The following is a 20631-nucleotide window of genomic DNA, read 5'->3' on the forward strand; positions in this document are numbered from 1 at the left end:
ACCGCTCTGCTTGAGCTGCTTTTTTTCCCCTCACGCCTTCGGCCACGGCCGTTCCCGTGGCGGTTAGCCGGCCTTCAGCGGAACCCGCTCCCGCTTTTTCACGCCTGTGTTTGCACCAGCAGCGCTCGTCTCTTCCAGGGTAACGGGATGTATTTGGAGCCATCGCGGTAGCATAGCCGTGGTGGGAGGAATTGCTCTTTAGGAGGCTCTCGGTAGTGACAGTTGTGATGGCGGTCTCCTAAGTTTCATCCTGTTCGTTTGGGAACAAAATGAAACTCCGGTCAGACTCTTTGCTCTGACTAATTTCTGAAGAACTGAAGTAAAATGAACCAAAAAAAACCCCTCCACATGAGTGGAAAAGTGTAACAGTTACGAGTCCTCCAAATGTTCAAACTCTGGAAGCGTGGAGGACAGCTGGAAAAGGCTTAAACACCGCTTGCCTCTGTATCTGTAATGATGAGTGTCTGGCATAGGAAGACAGAAAACAGTTGTATTTCTGACAAGACCTATTTGGGAAGCACTTCATATTTTTAGTAATTTTCAAGTAACTCAGGAGGAGGCCAGCTATGGAACTCTTATTACTGAATTTACTGCAGTCCAACTAGAAGGGAAACATACCAGTAACACGCTTTCAGGCAGAGCACAGAAATGAAGATAAAGCATCTGAAAGGTATAGTACTTGAGGGGACTGAGCCCAAGCAAAGAGATCAGTTTCAAAACTAAGGTAAAATCTCTGACAAAGCACTTAGCTGAGAAAAACCTGCATCATGCCAATGCTTATGGAGCATAGATAGCTCTCGCATAGCGATAGTTCTGAAATGCTATGATAAATGACACGTGAGACAGGAAAGCACGTTAAGTGTAACAGAAGGGTCCGCAGAAAGTAGCATGTGGAGCTGTGTACTTTTTGGCATAGCAGGCAAGCTAAGATAATGATTTGGCTTTGGACAGAGATTGAAGAACTGTGAATTGCTACATCACTTGTAACATTTCTCTCTTGGATTTAAAGTCCTTCAAAATATTAACTGCAAGACTCATTTTTAAAGGGTTGAGGTATCTGGGAAAAAAAACCACAGAGTTTATTTGTCCATGAAAAAGACACTGGATTATGAATTAACTTTGAGAGCCAGATGGAAACAAGACAGTTGTCCAGTCTGCAAGCAAAAGTGTTGGGAAGCAGCGAGGAAAAACTTCTAATGTTTTTGACAAGTAATGTCAGAGTCAGAGCTGATTCAGAGCAACAGGACATAAAATTAAATGTAAATAGAGGCTGGAACAGCACTAATTATTCGCTGAAGTCATCGAAAAGAAAACACTAAAGGAAAATTACCCTGATCTTACCTGTTTCTATGGGAAAGCCCATGAAATGATGCAGACACTGAAGTGGTGGCCTGTACAGTAGAAGGAGAATCAGGAAGACAGAGTATTGTTTTGTAGTTTTTAAAATTAGACAATCATTTAATGATCTGTACTCAAAATGCAAGTTACGGAATCCGGTACAGAAATTACTGGAACAAAAGGCACAATTTATGGCTAAAACGAAGCATGTGCTTTAGAAGGTTATGAAGTCTTCATGCTGTGGCTAAAATATAACATTTCTTTGGTTTCTGCAGGGATTACTTCTGCTTATTTAAAAAAAAAAAAAAAAAAAAGAGAATTGCTCTTTTTTTCTAGCCTCAAAATTATAGTATGCTATTTAACATTTATCAGGTTTTGACACACTCTCAAAATTTCTCCAGTATTGTGACAAAATTGGAGGCACTAGGATCAAATGGGCATGTGTTTGCCAATTTGGTCATTTGTGCTTGTTTGACTGCATGGTATCTGTCCATCCAGTCATATGATGAAAATACATTGTAGTAGAATACAAGTTTCTTAGTGAAGATACCTGCAAACATCTACGTGTATTTGAAAATGAACACACGATTAGCCTGTATTAAAATTAGGACTGAGAAACTTGGTATCATAACTTACTTGAGTGCATTAGTACAACTTCATAACATTGGAGATCAGAAACCATTAGAGATCTTGAAACCCAACATAAACAGAAATGGCTCTTCCTTATATTCCTCTAAAATATTAACTGTTTGGGTGGTTGTTCTTCAAAATTATCAGATATTTCAATGTAGTTATTTAGATTTACCTTGAAATGGCTGCTAAAAGGTTCTCATGCTATCATTCATAGAACTACCTTTTATTGGAGTGTGGCGATGAGCATAGATTTATTTTCCATGCTCAAATGACACTGTGGTCATGTACCCCAGATACCTTACTCAAAATATGCATAAAATGACATTTTGATTTCACACAGTAAAACCTTTGCTTTGTAAGAGTTTGAGAAGTTTTACACTTACATATTCACAATCCCTAAACTATTATGAAAAGTTTTCTAGAATATGTTCTAATAGGGTTCCCAAATTAAATCATAGGGAAACGTAAGCTACATTTGACAGAATTGATCTGAAAATGTGAAGTTGTCAGTTCCTACTCACATAGCTGTGCAAACTAAAAAGTAACATTATTGCAGATTGGCACGAAACTGTTATTCTGCACAATATTTTATGTTACTATAGGGATTTTGACAACTACATATGCTGAATAGAAGCTAGCAAGCAAGAAATTCTGTTATATAGTATTATATGCAAGAAGATAATCATGTTACAGAACATGTAATGTTCTGTAAATCAGTTTCAAAGAACATTTTCAGATACTCATCAGATGATATTTCATTATAATGACCATACAAAGGGTAGAACCCTTGTTTTCAGTTGTACCATACAAAAAAATTTCAGATCCATTTTTAGATACAGAAAACTGTTTTATATTTTTATACATCAAAAAGCTGACATTTGCCATACTGCATCTCATTTATCACGTCATTGCTGTAAATTGGACACAGGCACAGAAAAATCTGTGTTTTAAGTATTTTCATATTTTACTGTAAATTACTGTTTGTACCATAATTCCAATTTTTTTGCGTGTGTTTCTTTCCTCTGAAGATTTATTTGCAAATGTATGGACTGACTGGTTAAAAGACATACTAGATGTCATCTTGTGAGCAACCAAAGTAGAAACATTTTGAGAAAACTAACATTTTTAATATTCAAAAATAATGGTAATCTGATAACTGTCATTCCATAGCTTGAAGTCATGCTTCAGATACCTTAATATAGTTGGTTTTTTTCTTTTAATTGGCAAGCTGGAACAACAATTTGAATTTGGCAGGAGTGTTATTACAGATGATATACTAGTGATTGTGCATGAAATCCTACTAGCTCTGTTCATGTTCTTCCATCAGATAACTGAATTCAGGGAAATTATAGAACACTGGGTATTACTGCATTTAATATCAATTAAGTGAGATTTGTAAGAAGAGTTAATATATTTTATGTCAGGTGCTGAAAAAGTGAAAGCAAGCAAGTGGTGGGTTTAGAAGCTTTTCATGAGTTCTGACAAAGAATCAGAAAATTCTAAATTTCAATAATCAATCTCTAACCTAGGAAAGTTACGAAGTTTCACGATAAGTTGTATTTGTGCAATATAGTGGGATCAGCAGGAAGTAATGTGAAAGGAAGACTGGGTTGCCAAATATTGTGAACTCTCATGTGCCGAATATTTGCTTATGCTGTTGATCTTGGGAGCTATTTGAAAGCTAGATGGGAAAAATAAGGATAAATTTCTTCAAGGGTATATAGGTTTAATGATTTTCCCTGTCAGTGTCAGGGTGGTGTGGTGCAAGATGTGATTGTTGGCTGAAAGTTGCCGATGAGGTATATAATATGTATTCCTTACAGAGAAGATGAGAGTTACTGGGTTTGCTGTGTTTTGGATGATGGCTGGTGTTGCAGACGTGAGGTGTCTTAGGTGAATGGCATTCTTGAGTTTAGTCATTTGGTAGATGTTAAGGGTATCACCATTACAATATCCAAGAAGTTGGTGTTCATCCAGTTTGAAGAAAGGTGACTATAGACCATACAGTAGAAATGGATGGGAGAGCCCTAGCTTTCATTCCAGATAATAGCTTCAGTACAGTATTGATTAAACAAAATACTCAACTCGTGGTAGCTTGTGCAGGCGTGTCATCCTTGTGTGCATATTTGTGCGCATTTTTTGAATTAACTGTTGTCTGCTCTGAATGACACCTCTGGATGAAGAGATATATATGCAGGCCTAGACCTTGTAGAAACTTCTGTTGGCCTGGGATGCCATTTTGGGCTGAGATGGTAGGCAAGTCTGATGCTTTGAAACAAACCTTTTCCAGTACCTATTTCTGTACCGTGCATAGGAGGGCTGGTGTTAACATCGGCATAAGTGAATTTATTTCCAATAAAGGAAACTAATGTACTTAAAGATCCCACCTATTGCAGTGAAACAAACATGTCACAAGTATCGAAGTAGATCATGTTTATAAACAACATATAAGTACCTAATTTGTCAGTAACGTTTGCATTCATTTCTGCCTTTTGAACTAAAGCAAATACATGAATGTAATATTTATGACACCTATAGGATATTTCAGGTTGGTTTATATTTTTTCTGTTTATTTCTACTAGTACCGTTGAAAGTTTACATTAAGAACAATTCTAAGCTGCTTAATATTACTGGAAGAATGGATATATTAGTACACTTGGAGTCAAGGAAAGCATCTTCTAATAGACTAGTTATGTGAAAGTGACATGTTTTTGTGAATTTTATTGCTATCCTGTTGTATGGAGGAAGAATGGCGTTATTTCTTGCACCCCCAAGTATCTGATGCTACGGTAATGATAGAAAGCACATTTTTTTCCACTAGTGATATAGTTCAGTGTATTTAAAATATAAAAGTCAATCAAAAACATCCAATATCTAGCCAGACATTTTGAAAAAATACTGCTTATAAACCAAAATGCATTTAATAGATAGGCAATATACATGTATAAAAATGAAAATTACAAAACTCCAATTTTATTCAGATGTTTCTCATGCATCTCACATATGTTAAAGAAATATTTTGTAACAACATGACATTCTAATGTATTTTCAAATCTCCTTTATTTCATATAATGTTATGCCATGAGGAAAAGAAGTGGATTTTTGGGGAAAGTTTTTTGCTTGGTCAATTTTTGTTTTGTTTTGTCATAAATATTAGCCAGTGTATTTAAAAATATGTGCCAGTTGATAAAAAGATTGTATGTTTCAGTGTTATGTGCTCCAGTTTTCTAAGATGGCAAAAAAACCCAAACCATACTGGTTACTGAGGAAATAAAATTTGGAGATAAAGAACAACATAAATGTATATTAGAATGGGCCAGACTTTTCTCCAGTGTGTTATAATAAATACTACACTAATACAAAGAAGTCGCAATAGGCATGAAACAAAGTGGAACACCCACTTCTCATCAAGAACATTAGATTTCTTCTTCACCTGGCAAAACTGCTGAACGACTGGCTGGTCAAAATATCCCTCTGCACCTTTTGACTTAATGTCTCATGTCTATTGGTTTCTCAAGAATTGTTGGCATATAATTGCTTGTTGAATCCCTTAAACCTTGTTCTCGACAGATTAGTGATTTCTTACCACTGCATCAGACCTAAAGATTTCTATGCATTTTTACTGATTCAGACTATATTAATTTTGTGAATGTCTATAAATTTTCTGGAATGCTGTTCATTCCCAGAAAATCTTAAAATAAGTTAAATGAGTGAACCCCCTGTTAAAAATGAACTGAAATTTTCTTCTTCAGCAATAACTCAAGCTGTGACAGTTTCTTATAAGAACTCTTTGCATAAAATTTACCCAACAGAACTAAAAAATACTGTCTGTGTGTAGATTTTAATCTCCTTTTATGGTTTTTGAAACTTTTTTTGGGGGGAGGGGGCGGAAGCACAATTCTGTACATTGTCCAAAACTGTTTGATTATCTTCTCCCATTATATTAGTCTCTTCCATTATTTGCTTGATTTGAAGGTATAGTCAGAAAGGAAATTTAGTCAGTCATTTCAAAATGCATGTATCTAATTTCTTATCTTCCTCTAACATATCTCCACAGAGACATTGGAAAACAAAATTACCCCTTCTCCCTAAAAACTTTGCAGTCTATTCTGGTTTAGTGTTTCTCTTTGTTTCTGTTCTCTAGTATCATGTTACATCCTTATCCTTTATGAAAGTTCTCTAGCTAAAAGTTACTGGATGTTCAGAAGTTCAAATAAGAAAGTCTTTTATAGAGAAAGGTGGCTTGCTTTCTAATTTTGCCGTAGAGAGGAGTAAGAAGCGCCATACAGAAACTGAAGTAATATTAATTCTGGTCATAGCTTAGACAATATTGATTCTTTCTTAGGTCCAAAGTTTGGTTGCTGGACTTAAGCCTTTGTAGCGTAACACTATGAAAATTAACATGTTGACACTGTTGGGACTGTTTTCAATAAATTGTAATATATGCATGACCTTTAATTGTGGTCATGCAAGAAAATTAAGAGCATTAGAGGTGAGGTCAATTAAAAACAGCTGTATCTGTTATCATGCAGGTGGGTAGGCCAGATTCAGGAAAGCTACCGTGCTAGGCATGTACTTGCTCAACATCTACCCATAAGACAAAAGGCAAACCAGGAGGTATTTTCTAAATCTTTCTAACTGTTTGTTTGCTGGACTGGTTAGCTTTTATATATTTTAAAAGAATTACAAAATTATTAGCAAAGCTATGTAGAATTCACAAATAGTTTTAGCTGAAATAAAGAGGAATTAGACAATACAAAACCATCTCAGAATTAATAAATGATTCATACCAATATGTTTCACCTAAAAATAAGTGTATATTTTTGAAACTTAAGAACTGAGTAATACCAAACTGAAGCATTTCATCCTGAGTCAAACAAAATATGCATTGGAATCTAACTTTGGCTCACACCTGATTGGTAATAAAAATTAATTTAATTCTCCCAGCAGATTCACCAGTTACAAAGCAGCTTGGAAAGTATGTGAATATGGTGATTGTAAATCAAAACAGTTCATATATTGAACAGCTGCATTTCTTAAAAAATCTAGTAGTGTGTGTTGTCAGATGGGGATGATTAGGAAATGTATAATGAGCAAGTTTGCAAATACAAGAGAAGTGATAATGTTGCCTGTATTCTCTTGTTGATTATACTAAAGTAGCTCTGCTAAAACAATAGATTTTTCCACATTTACACTAGTTCAGATAAGAGCAAAATTTGACTGCAGTTCTGAAGGGGGAATACAGCTGAAGAAAAATAATGAGTTTTCCCACTTATGGAAGCAAAGTAAATGGTTACTTCTGTCTGATACTAAGAATTTATTGCTTGTAGTTCTCTGTCAGCACTATTACAGAGATGTTAAGCACTGTTGACAGAAATCTTTTTCTTTTCTGTACAGATGATGACGACATGTTTTCCAATGTGTTTTGTGAAAACTCTAAGAAGCTTATCAATGTACATTTGTTTGCCCTGGCTGCTAAATATTATTCTTTGTCCAACCTTGGAGTGTGTACCCCATTAGAAGATGTACTTGAAGCACTGAGAGGAGACAATCAAGGAACAACAGGTATATTTACATTTGTATTTAAATTTTTACTTACTCACTATAGGACCTTTGGTTTTGGAGAGTGGTTTGTTGGGTTTTTTTCCTACATGCTTCTCACTTCAATTTTCATTTGTTCCTAGATAGTTTCTTCATTGCCTTTGTTTAGAAAATGGATTCTCTTACTCAAATTTGAGCAAAGTGGTCTCAGCGTTCAGTGCCTATAGCCCCTTCCTGAGATTCAGTTTTAAAGGGGGTGAGATAGACAAGCAGGCATATCATTTTTTGAGATATCTTGTTAATTCCCTTTGTTTTTCTTCTCCTTAAGCAGCAGGAATCATGGTTGCTATTCTTGCTTTTTTTTAAAAAGTCTCACCCTAAAATCTGGCAAGTGGGTTTTCATGTTACATCTTTTGTTTAATACTAAATATGTGCTTTGGCGTTTAGCTGAATATGGTCCAATAAGTGTTTGATGTCTCAAAAAAATTCATTTTTATTCATTCTGTATGTTTTGGACCAATACCAATTATATGTCATAAAACTAGAGTAATTTCATTTTCTGTAGTTAAAGACATTGAATTAAAACACTCTCAAGTTGGCATCAAGTTGGACACTGGAAGTCTTACCCTTCATTATATTTTTTGTATCAGATGATAAACTGGCATTTATACTTACTTGGACTGCTGTAATTTTCACTGAAAACGTGCTCTTCATGGAGTCCTCAATCTTTATAGATTTGTCATTGTCTTTCAGATTTCTCATTAGTTTTTCAGAGGCAGACTGAGCAGCTCTCTGTCTTTGCCTTCTAGTGTGTTTTATCTCTGTAATATATTAAAACTCTGATGTTTCTTATCCTAAGTGATAGCACCATTATATATATGTTGTGCATCTCTCCCGTTTTCTACAGCAATCTTCTCCTTCCAATTTTGCCATTTTCCATGATTGGCTCCCCAGTTTTTCATTTCTTCAGAAATACTAAAATGCCATAGCTAAAATGGACTTGGTCTTACTTTTTGGCTTCTTTCCTTTTGCCCTTCTTTCATCTGAAGCCTTTTTTTCTTGTTTGACAACTGCATGCTGCTTTTCTTCTGCTTGCTTTTTAGCTCTTTTCTTTTTTATTATGCTCTCATTCCCTGTGTTCCTCTTAATTTTCTGTAATCTCTAGTTCTACTTTGTTATCCTTGTACTTGAGTTCATATCTGGATTACCTGTCTTAGACAAAACTACAAGGATTCTTTCATCTTCTTGTCATGCAGAATGGGGAGCATCAGGATAAGGCAGTTGCTGAATATTTTATTCTGTGTCTTGCAGGAGTGCTGCTCAGTTGGGTAACTCGGGCCTGGGTTTGTGATGCAGTAATTCTAAATTGTTCTTTATAGAAAAAATAAAACATGTTCCAAATGTATGCAATGGTATTATAATTCAAAACCTTTGTGTTGAATTGGCAGTAAGAATCAGTTAAATTAACTTAATTGAAGTTCCTGGTAATCATTTGGCAGAAGCAAAATACCAAATTACGGATTCATAATGTGCAAGTTGCCAAATGAAAGTTGTGATCTTTTAACTTAAGCTGGTTTAGATATTTTGGACTTAATTCCGTATTTCAGAAAATATATTCATTTCCTGACATACTAAAGCTTGCAAGTCAAAAGAAGTGTGAGTCTGAGAAAACTGGCAACTTTACCATGGCCTTGCTCATATTCTGAAAAGTATGCATCATGATAATTCCATTTATGTTTCAGATGTTTTTAATACATTTTCTTGTTCTAAGACAAACATGCTTATGCGCCTATTCCCACAGTTTGCATACTTGCATAGCTTTCTAACTTCTTCACCATCTTAACGTAGACATATTGCTATCCTTCCTTGGAATAATTGGTAAGCACAAACATTTCAAGCATACTGTGGACACAGCTACTCAGAATGGAGTTCTGAGGCTAAAGGGCTTTCTTCATTGCTTCCTAATGAAGGTCATCGTGGTCCTTACAGCACCATCAGGTTGCTTGTACTGAGCCCATGGGGTCCAGAAGAGCCTGACCCAAGAGGAGGAAGCCAGCAGGAAGAATTTATCTTATTACAGCTCCACATCTGATATGAGAAGTGAGGGTTGCTACAGTACTGGATTAAGAGTACTCTCTACATTTGCAATGTGTTTATTGCAAAGGTAGTAGTCATGGAATGACTGTTAATGAATCCGTCTTTAAATGCTATATACTGGATATCACTCTGCCTCAATGTTTTTTTTTAGTATACGGTTATCCTGGTCCCTCACTCTGGCTTATGAAATTAAATAATAGTAGTGTAACTTCTGTATAGGTGGTGTTGTCTGGTGTGGACTGTGAATTATTTTTTTTATCTGGTATATCTGAATTCCCACAGGTAGTTGGGTTATAAAACCCCTGCACCCTGCCATAGGAGATCTTAGGAAGATCTGTGTTAGCCCTGTATAAGGGATAGTCAGCTGTTCAGCTGTGACAGTTCAGCTTCACAACTAAAGATGTAGCTGTAAATGGCATTAGAGAGTTGACGCAGTTTTTCAAATGTAAAGCAGCTACCTGTGCTAGGGATTCACAGTGGAAATGAGTACCATTTCAGTGCCAGCTAAAACTAGAGTAACAGAACACTTAATGTTGCTATTATATCGAGGGTACTTCTGTGAAGTATTTGAACCCCACTTTCTTTTTTCATCACAAAAGGAGATGGATCTCTAAATTTCTTATGGTTTTTGAAATTAGTATTTGTTCTGCTTGCATCAGTTGTACACATAATAAGGAAATCTACATGTATGATTATTTGTTTCAAGAAAGTAATTTTGTGATAGCAGAATGAATTTGTACAGTTTATTTAAAACTAGTATATATATTTTTTTCAAATTTGCAGTTGTCTTGGTAATATAAACCAGTCCCCAAATACAGTTTTTTCTATTAGATTGTAATATGTCTGATTGTTTCTCAAAATAATGCTAAAAAATGTATCAGAATTTTGCAGAAAAAAATCCATGTACATGGATTTCTGCACAGTATCATTTTTCCTGAGCTGAAGTACAAGCAGAGTGCTCATTCTGCAAAAGGTAGGAAAAGAAGTCTAAAAATGGTTAACAAACTTTAGTAGCTAAGGGGATAAATACTTTATATATGTAGGTATAAGCAAACTATGATTTTTCTGTGTGGAACCTCAGCTTTTGTAAATTGGGTCTTGTTTCTGGATTTCTGGATTCCTTCCATGTTTGAAATACTTCTTTGACGTTAAGTTGGGTCTTGTTTCTGGATTTCTGGATTTCTTCCATGTTTGAAATACTTAATTTGGCTTAAGTACTCCCTGAAATGGTACTTCACACAGCATTACCCAATTCAGTCTTTTGAGTTCATACTATACCAAAGAGTAAAAGGTGCAATATGTGGTGATAGTTCAAAGTGACAGTGCTGCTTTGGAGAACAGTCAAACAACTTTTATTTCTGTCAAGAAGTTAAATGTCTGTTTCTTTCTGTTCCCATTCTGCCTCTTCTTCTGATGAGCCTATCCAGGCACAAAAATGTTCAAATATAAACAAAAAAAAGACACTTCTAAAAAATTTTTTTTCCTGTCTTTTTTCTTTCTTTTGAAATGCTTACAAATTAAGAGGTTTTTAGGACACTGGGTAGATCTTCACAATTTGAAAGTTAAGGAGAATCTTTAGTGAAATGACAAACACTCGTTTCTGCTATTTGTTTTGTTTAAAAGTATTTTAGTCTATTTTTTTCTTTTGTCAGTTCATAGAGTCTATATTAGATTTTAAGTATTGTCATAACAGTTTATTATAAAAAACCAGATGTTTAAGAAATGGAGAGATCCTGTGGGTTTTGGGAAAAATAGAGAAAACATTAGGTTTCTCATGAGCTCAGTTCAATTCCCTACTCTCTTCTAAAGAAGTAACACTCTTGGCTTTGTTCCCAGCATGATCTGATCAAGGAATGAACATAGTTTTTGTCTAATGATCAGTTTCTGGACAGATGAAAATGTACTGTGCAAAAAGCAGAGAACAGGAAAGTATATTAATCTGCCTAGTCATGTAGAAAAGTCTTGTTTTCTAGGAGCATACTCATCAGTAACGGTCCAGTTTCTTCTGCCATCACTCAGACTTACAGAAATTTCCATCAATTTAACTAGAGCCAAGTGTACTGTAGTGTTGGTCGCTTATGAGAAATGTGTGGGTTTCTCCCAAGGGAGTGACTTCTGAGCTCCTCCTTTGGTTGAGGGATGTAGGGATTAGCAAGTGGGTGCTTCGTATTCTCTGCAAGCAGTAAACCTGTGGCAGAGATTGACTCCATCTCATTAACACATTCTCCAGCAACACTGAAATGAGTGATTTTGTACCATAAACATGTAGTAGTTCTATAACCCATCTATAGGTTAAAAAAATAAAGGTGTATCTTCCTTTGAGTTTCCCCAATATCACTCATAACTTTTATTTGAGATATCTTCCACTTGATATTGTGGTCAAATCTGTATAATTAACAAGCCATACTGTGTGATTATTAATTGTCTCTGCCCTTATATTTCACCTATGGAAAGGTAAATGTGATAAATGACACAAAAATAAATAGGAAGAACAGTTTTATAGTAGTAGCTATTGTCTAATATTTGGTCAGGTGTTAATGCTACATCTTAAAACTACACCAACAGTACTAAGTTTTACAGTGTGGAATTTTACTAATTCATCTGTAATTCAGAAGTTTAGTCTTGTAATAATTTAATGAGTTTTAAATTAAAAATTACTATCCTTAAAATATGAAAATACTATGGCATATTTTTAGGCTGGTATTTTTTCTGATTGATCAGAAATCTTTATTATTATGGGTTGTGTTAATGTATATGTATTTTCTTAATCTGATACAGGTATCAAAACTGATGAGTTTATGAATAATAAGAAATCACATGAAGTGCAGGTGATGTCAGAGCTGGTAGACAACATAGCGAATTACTGTGGTATAAAGCAGGTAAGAAAGCATTTCTTACTGTATGTTACCTTGTACCTCCCAAATTATTCTCTTTATTGTGTTTGAGTACATGGTTTTGATATTCTGTCATTGCTGTTCTTATTTTTCCTGTAAATAATTGTACATAAGAACAATTAGGGCCAAGAACCTTTACGGCCAAGCTGAAGGACAATTTTGTTTACAAATGTATCATTCCAAAGGAGCTGCCTTTCAATGAGTCACAATTATTTTATGACTCATGAAAAATATTAAGAAATTATAATCATCCTCTATATGTTGAGCAGCTAAAAATTGTACTGCTTTTTGTTATACGCGAGTACTGCCATGTTTATCAGTATTATATTGCTGGGAATTTACCATAAGCATCACTAGGAGAGCAAAACTTCATTCTTCTTCTGTCAGGCACACAACAGTGCCACACAGAGACCCTAGTAGAAGATCTGAGAAATTTTGAAAGCTCATCTTATTCTGGCACAAGAGATTTAAATTGTTTCCTATTGTTAATGCTGTTCACCTTTATTTAACATGGGTTGTTTAATTAGGAATTTAGTTATGACCTTTTTAGTTTGAAGAGAGACCAGATTAAGCAGAGATTTATGTAGCAGAGTGTGCATAAAATACAAGTGTGAGATGTCTACATGTGCGTAGAACATGTGTGAGATTCGGACACCCAACACCATTACCGCCCAGTGATTATGAGTTGGCTGTTTCATACATCAGATGGCAAGTTCATCCTTGGATGGTGAAGAATTGCAGGATTCCTTTCTGAAATTTGATTGTAACTTATCCTTTCTTTTTAGCATGTAATTGTGATTGCACAGTGCACTAGATCACTGTTGCATTAAAACCTCATAGATGTTCACTTGTGGATCTGTTGGCAATACTTGAGTACTGTATTCCACATTCTGTTAGAAAAAAGTACACCAATACCATTTCCTCATTTTACATACAAGTAATTTTTCTGTAAGCCTTTTAAATGTTAAACTTTCTGTTAGATTCCACGTCTCAGACATTTATTGTGGTAGTAACTAAGTATTACTAAGTATCTGGGTGAACTGAGTTGGTTTAATCATTTTAACCTCTGTAATGCTAGTAACTGCCTAATGTAGCTTCATCCTCGCTTTAAACTGTAGATGACTAGTGACGCTGGACACTGCATTTGATTCCTTTCTACATCTGAGCTGCACTTGCTTTCTGTGCAAGGGGCTGTAAGTGTAAATGGAGACCAATTTCCTCCAGCCTAATACTTGTTCCCACAAAGATTTGTGGAGAACAAACTATATTTGTTTAAAACCAAAGATTAATAAGGTATGTGCCCAGATTTTATGCTGAACATATTCCCTCTGAGCCTTTTCTTTCCCTAAGTAAATACGTGTGAGTATGGTTTCAAATTAAGATATTGGTGGTGAGTAAGGGGGAAGAGACAACTGCCTGTTGGGCAGGCCAAGTCTGTATTACCATGGTCTCTGGTGTATCTTGTCCCCCATACTGTGCCTGGCCTTTGAAATGGGAGAGTGCTAGTTGGCCTGCTTCATCCCTGCACCAGGGGGGCTGCTCAAAATTAATGGTGTGGCCAGTTGAGTGCTGGGGGTAGAGTACATGGCCGTGCTTTGTTCTGGTTAGTGGTAGAGATGTAACTGCAGCGTCCTGAATTGCTGCTGCTGCCACCACAGACCAAAGGGCAGGCCCCAAAACTTGGGTTCAGCTCTGAGTTGCTGAAGCTGAACTTTGATTAGAAAGTTATTTGGCTCAAGCTGAGTTTAATTTAGATAATGTAAATGATGCGGTACTCTTGATAGGTTTGGGTCAGGCCTGTGGCATCCTTGAAAACGGAGATCAAAACTCTGAATCCTGACCATCTGTTTTGTGAGGAACGACTGATGAAGGCAAAGTTTTAAGCAGTCTTCTCCTCACGACTGGGATTACCAAGTAAATAGAGAGCTGCAGTTCAGGCCAAATATTACTGGATGAGACGCAGTCAATTTGTGAGCATCTGCGATCGCTTACAGCGATGGAAGGCGATCTCTCCAGCAACTCGTTCAAGAGCCAGCCGCAGTGACAAGTGTGGGTGCCCTCAACAGCCGTAAAGTGGATGCACTCTGTAAAGAATAGAATACAGTAGCAGCAGATTTGTGAAAGTAATTTCTTCTATCATTAGCATGTTTTTTGCCTTGCTTAGTTAGCTTTTGCTTCAGGCAAGTATTAGTTGTTCAAGTGTTGAAGACTTTCACGTACTGAAAAAGCTGTAGGAGAGCGTAGTTTGCTTATAATGCAATACTAAGTGTTCTCTGGAAGGTGGTGTTTCATATAGCATTTTCATTTAAATTTTAAATAGTTCCTGTGAGATTCAGGAATGAAAGGAAAGGAAAACCCATGTTCAAAGAGTAAAAAAGTAGAGCCACCTTAATGACCTAACCTAAGCCCCGATGTAGCTGGTAATAAAATCTCAAACCAATCATTATTAAGTATGTGTCAATATGCTGCAATTTCATCCAGTCATTATGCACTTTTATCAGATGGCTTGGAGTATCTTTATACAAAGGATTATTTTCTGTTTATTTTTTGAAAAAATTGTAACATTTAATGAAAAATATTATTGCAGTATGTCACTGAATATGAAATGCTGACTGCTCTATATTAACTTTTTTTCCATTTTAGTCATACACTGTAACAAAATTTATTTGTGCAAAGTTACAAATCCCTAATATATGAAAAGAGCTTTCCAGTTACATTAAAAAAAAAAGAAAAGGCTCCTTCTCAGTTATTAAAAAGCAACTCCTTTTGTTTTGGTTACCTTTCAACTTAAAAAAAATATAGGAATTGTAAAGTTTTAGGAGAGTTTTTTCCTTATTGATTTTTTTTCTATCCTTCTCACAAAACAAAATATATGCAACATTTAATTAAAACATCTAGAGCTATGAAAACACAACACATGTTTTACAACAGCACGTGTCCTCAGGGTGTTTCTTTCAGATATTACAGATCACTGACAGCTTGAAAAATGCCCTCCATTTCACCTCCATACCCATGATGTATAATGGGTGGTAGAGGATATTGCTCTCCTGTGGTATTTTATAATGTAGTATAATAAATAGTAAAATGAGAATAAAAGCAAAAATTTTATTACTACTGTAATCACTTCTAGGTTAATGATTTGAATTAAAACATTAAAGCAGACTAACTAAAGGGGTTTTTTTCAGTTGTTTACTGCCCCTTTTAAGCATTGTTCCTATTGTACAAGTGGAACTTCATTTTATAAAGAAGTTCTTGATAAAACTATGAAAAGAAGTCAGTGATGATTCTTCGTTGTTTAAATGCACATTTTTTTTCTTTAATATATTTGTGAAAGTTTTCCTTGGAAATTGCAGCATGTGCAGCAAAAGTTGCGATGTGTAATGTAAGTATGATATAATTCTGCATTCAGCATCCATTAAATTTGTGATTTGGTGCTGGGAAATGTTGGAATGCTTCTGGAAACAAAGTTCTTGATTATGCTGTGCCAGAAACTGTGTTTAAACATAGTACCCAACTCACTATGGACAAGACCTTTGGAGTCCATTATATCATGGAAATTTCATTTTGAAAGTTCATGCTTGGCAGATACGCTATGGATTGCTGATTACCTTTCCTTATGTAATCAAGGGAAGGTAAAGCAGGGATTAATTTAATGCCGTCTATTTGTTTAGCACAAGATCATTGCCTTCGTATTTCTAGTCAAATTTTCCTTTCGTTTTAAAACTATTCTCCCAGTGCTAATTTAACAATGTATTACTGTTTTCTTTTTACTTGGAAACAACTGAAAAAACCTTACCCAAACAGCAGTTTGTCTTTACAGCCACTAGAGGTCACACGTAGGAGCCGGGAATAATTCACTAGCTGACTCTTGTGTCCAAATGCTGCCTTTCACAGAAATAATTAAAAGCGTTGTAGAAGTGAAGGTGTGCATGTTCTGCGTAATAGGAGTATCTGTTACATAAAATAGTAGGTAAAATTATTCCTTGAACACTTTGCTTTCCTTCACTTTTAAATAATCTAGGAGAATACTGGTGATAAATGCGATAAATAAATGTCATTTTCAAAAAGTATGCTTAGATTATATCAATTCTATCTCCCTAAATCGACTACTGTACTGATTTCATTCAAGAAATTTGAGGATTGTAGCATACCTAGATGGCAAATATGCAGCAATATCACATGATGAGTGCAGATGAGAAAGCCACGTGCAGCCTGGGTAAATGATTTTTACCTAATAGTGTGTATTCTCCACTGTTTTACGTAGTCTTCAGTGACATTGCTTCAAATTTTTCTTTCTAATTCCATGGCTGTACAAATCTTTAACTTTTTTAGAATAAGGAATAAATCTTTTTCATTTCAGTAGGAGTATTGCTGTACTGAGTATTCTTACCTGGTAAAAAACTACGCAGTTGAGTTTAAGATGGATCCATATAGTGTATGCTGCTATTTGGACTTGCAAATATCAATGTAAGCTTTCTTAAGAATGCATGACAGACCAAGAACAAGATCTAGATGTTCTTGAATCAAACACTTTCAGGAATATGTAGAAAGAAGTTATTATATCTAGTCAATATAGTTTTTGGTAGATACCTGAACAGAAGCAAATATTATCATTTTCTTTCCTTGGAGAAATGTCACTCTGCCTATTCTTGTAAAATATTTTGTTATATATTTTTTACAAATTAAAACACACATGATATAAAACAGTAGTTATGTACTTAAAGGTCTCAGGTTACCCTTGTTTCTGCTACTACTCTGTATAGTGTTTTCCTTCCTGTGTCATATCAGTCACTGAACTAGCACGTGCTATCAACTATGAGACAAACTAAACTTGTCAGCTAGTTATCCCTTCTATTTACTCCTTCTTCCAGAACAGGCAGTGGAAAGCACATGTGACATACAAGCCCCTTAGTTTTATTACAAAAGCATCCTCATGTTAATCAAAGCTGTATGGATCATTTTCACAGAATAGGAAAGTGGTATAAATAAGTGTTCTGACATAAAGGGGGATATCAATATCACCTGTCTTTAGGTCACATCTGAAGTGATTAAGTTAGGCACTGAATCTGAAGATGCTTATTTCTGTACACCTAGTGGTAGTAGGCTCCTCAGTATGGTAGTTAGGTGCCTAAAGCTAAATACCGTGAACGCTTTCTTTGCTAACTTTATATTCTGACCCAGTTCAGCAAGGGCAGGTGGTGGTGGTTTATGGTTATTTTCTTTAGCAGAAGGAAGTTCTGTGACAAAAAATATACTGGAAGTCTTTCCCAGAAGAGTCAGGACATATTCATTGCATAAGCATTGCAGTGTCTTGTTTTCTGGAGCAAATCATTTAAGACTTAGTCTGTGTTTTAAAGTCAGAAGGTGGACCAACAAAGCAAAAGAACTAAGTGTATTAGGAGGGATGATACTGATAAGGTAGGTATTAAATCCATACTTAAATTTTTAGGGAATTATTTTGCTTTTGATTGAAGTATATCTTGTTGCTCATTAATATAGCAAATTTTTTTTTTTTTCCCCATTACCTAGGTAATTGATATAGGTTCTGGAAAAGGCTACTTGAGTTCATTTTTGTCCATGCAATATAACTTAAAAGTTTATGGAATTGACTCCTCAAACTCCAACACTAATGGGGCTCATGAAAGGAACAGAAAATTGAAGAAACACTGGAGAGCGTATCAGAGTCGAGGAAGAGCAAACCTCAAAAGCCAGAGGTTCGAAAAGGCAAATGACAGGCCAGTGGAAAATGAAGTTAAATGTAATGCAGTCATTGAAAAGCCCTTAAATAATGACAGCAGTCTTCAAAGTCAGGACCAAGGGACTATCCAAGATTTAGTTCCTTCTTGTGGTTTCACAGAAGTAGCTACATCTGAAACCAGGAAACAAACTGAAGTTGATTTGGTGGCGCGGACACAGTCTGATCAAAACAAACTTTCTGAAGAGGTTCTTGCTATTTTAAATGTTCTGCCTGCTGATGCTGTAGAAGTTTTTTCTTCATCTCAGTGTAACTGTGGGGAACTGTGTGAAGAGGAAAAGGCACAAAGAAAAATGGCATCTCTCAAGGCTAAAGCAAGCAAGTCAAGTGAATCAAACCTGTATTTTCCATTGACCTCTTGCATCACTGCAGAAACAGAACTCAGTGACATCATAACAGATCTGGAGGTTATTTTACTAATATTTGAAGTAGATTGTCTATTGTCTTTATATTGCCCTTTTTGTATGTACATACTGTTTGCTGGATGTACATAGAAGGCTGTCAGTGGTGTAAATGAATATTCTGGCCCACTACTGTTTTTCAGCCAGTTAGCAGAAGTATGTTTAGCGGACTGTTTTTCTATTTTAATACATGTGTTGGGATTATTTTGAATGTGTAAAGCAGCCTTTAGAATTTATGGGGTAGATAATAATCAGTTGTCAAAGTTAACAGCATACATATTAGCACATTGAGGTATTTTACAATTGTGGTTATAGATAACATCTAATTATTATGAAAAGACTTATATTTATCAGGTAGATGGATATATTAAGCACTGGAATTTAAATTTTCTTGAAATTTCTTACTTTTTAAGTTTGATATTTTTGTAATTTCAATTGAACTTTGAAGTCATTGGAGAATTTACTTACTATGTATACTACTCAGCATAAAGAGTTTGTAAAGAGCCCTATTTGCAAATAATGTTTTTATATTTTGACTTTTCAGAGTTAGTTTAAGTTCATCTAGTAATTTACTAGCTGGCAGGGATTGTGTCTACACAAACAAGCCCAAGCTCAGCTGCCCAAAGACAGTGACACAAGTCTAGAAGCTGTATGGCTGTTTAGTTGCTATGCCTGAGCTAATGTACGTTTGGGTACATACATTCAGTCTTTTATGGAAAGATAAAAACTTGTCTGTGTTCAGTAGTAACTGAACTATTATATTCAGGGGTATAATTCCTCTGTGATTCAAGACCATAGGCTTGTGCTGATGGCCCTATAACTTGAGTTAATAAATCCTACTGAGTATCTGAGAACATGTGGAGCAAGCTCATGTCTGTCTGCAAAAGACACCCTGAGCAGCAAGGTTTGTTGATGAAGCATATGCCTTTACACTTGCACAGTTGGATTTTGTATCCTCTTAGTATGTAATTTGTACGATGTAAAAGGTAAAAGATATCCTATATCACTGCCTTCCTTTATAAATAAAAAAAATTACTGTCAGAAAAGGTAAAAGTTTCATTGTGTTAAAAAATAGTAATAACCAAACTGCACATTATGTGTGATGAATGTGTGTTATTAAAAAACTTCAAAATTTGCAATCATTTACATGTTTTAAAAGTGTTTTGAGAATTTCTAGGAATAAAATATTTTTTAGAAATAGTTTTACAAATATTTACAATTTCTTATTGTAACCATAAATTATTTTTTTTTCCTCTAACTTTCCTAAGCTGGGAACAAATGGGAGTGGGTAAAATTAGTATTTACTGATTCATATGCTAAGTTCTGAAATTAATCTGCTGATGAAATATGCTCCAGAACAAGGAGGTACCAAATTTTCCTATACTTAAGCCAACAATCCAGAAAGTACTTTCAGCTATACCCAGGCAACCGCACTGAAGTCAGTGATGGTCCAAAAGTGTACCTGATACAGGCAGACTGGCCTCTGATTGTTCAGAAGTTTTGAGCGTTGTAATGTGTTTCCTCTGTCTTGCATGTGGTAGCCATCTTCCACTACCTTTCTCCTGAAAGAATCTCTCTAACTTTTCCTGTCTTGGGGTTTAAATGTTCCCCTTGCGAGTGCACATCTTCCCTTAGCTTCCAAACTTGTTCCACTATTTCCATAATTTCATGTGGAAAAAAGCTTTGTGGAATGGTGAGCCGAAGCTGACTGATAGGAAAAAAGTTTTTAAAAACTAAGCTGGACTGAAACTGAACTCTTGTCACCTAAAAATTTTGGATCCTAAGACAAGGAGAGGGCAAGCACAGAGAAGCAGCACAAAGTGGAAGGTGAGGACAGGGAGAATTAAAAAAACAGAGGAAAGGGGAGGTTTTAGTGTTTCGCATGTACATATCTAATACAGATGGGTGAGAAAATCAGATATAGAGCAGCAAAAGTAGGTGTGCATATAAAGTCAGAATGATTATAGAAAGG

At 35.4% G+C, this 20631-nt stretch overlaps 2 protein-coding genes across 3 annotated transcripts in view; one reads left to right on the forward strand and one right to left on the reverse strand.

The window, feature by feature from the left end:
- The window catches only part of PPFIA2 (PTPRF interacting protein alpha 2), a 594728-nt gene that overhangs the window by 554124 nt on the left and 19973 nt on the right, over nt 1-20631 (reverse strand). The window lies entirely within an intron of this gene.
- The window catches only part of METTL25 (methyltransferase like 25), a 64069-nt gene that overhangs the window by 594 nt on the left and 42844 nt on the right, over nt 1-20631 (forward strand). For both annotated transcript variants that reach the window (XM_049791958.1, XM_049791959.1), the window contains exons 2-4: nt 7369-7536; nt 12388-12488; nt 18033-18665. In XM_049791958.1, the coding sequence (XP_049647915.1) occupies nt 7369-7536; nt 12388-12488; nt 18033-18665 (902 nt within the window). The remainder of the gene's footprint in view (nt 1-7368; nt 7537-12387; nt 12489-18032; nt 18666-20631) is intronic.

This window comes from Accipiter gentilis, chromosome 34 (genome assembly GCF_929443795.1).
Source record: "Accipiter gentilis chromosome 34, bAccGen1.1, whole genome shotgun sequence".
In the NCBI taxonomy this organism is placed as follows: domain Eukaryota; kingdom Metazoa; phylum Chordata; class Aves; order Accipitriformes; family Accipitridae; genus Astur; species Astur gentilis.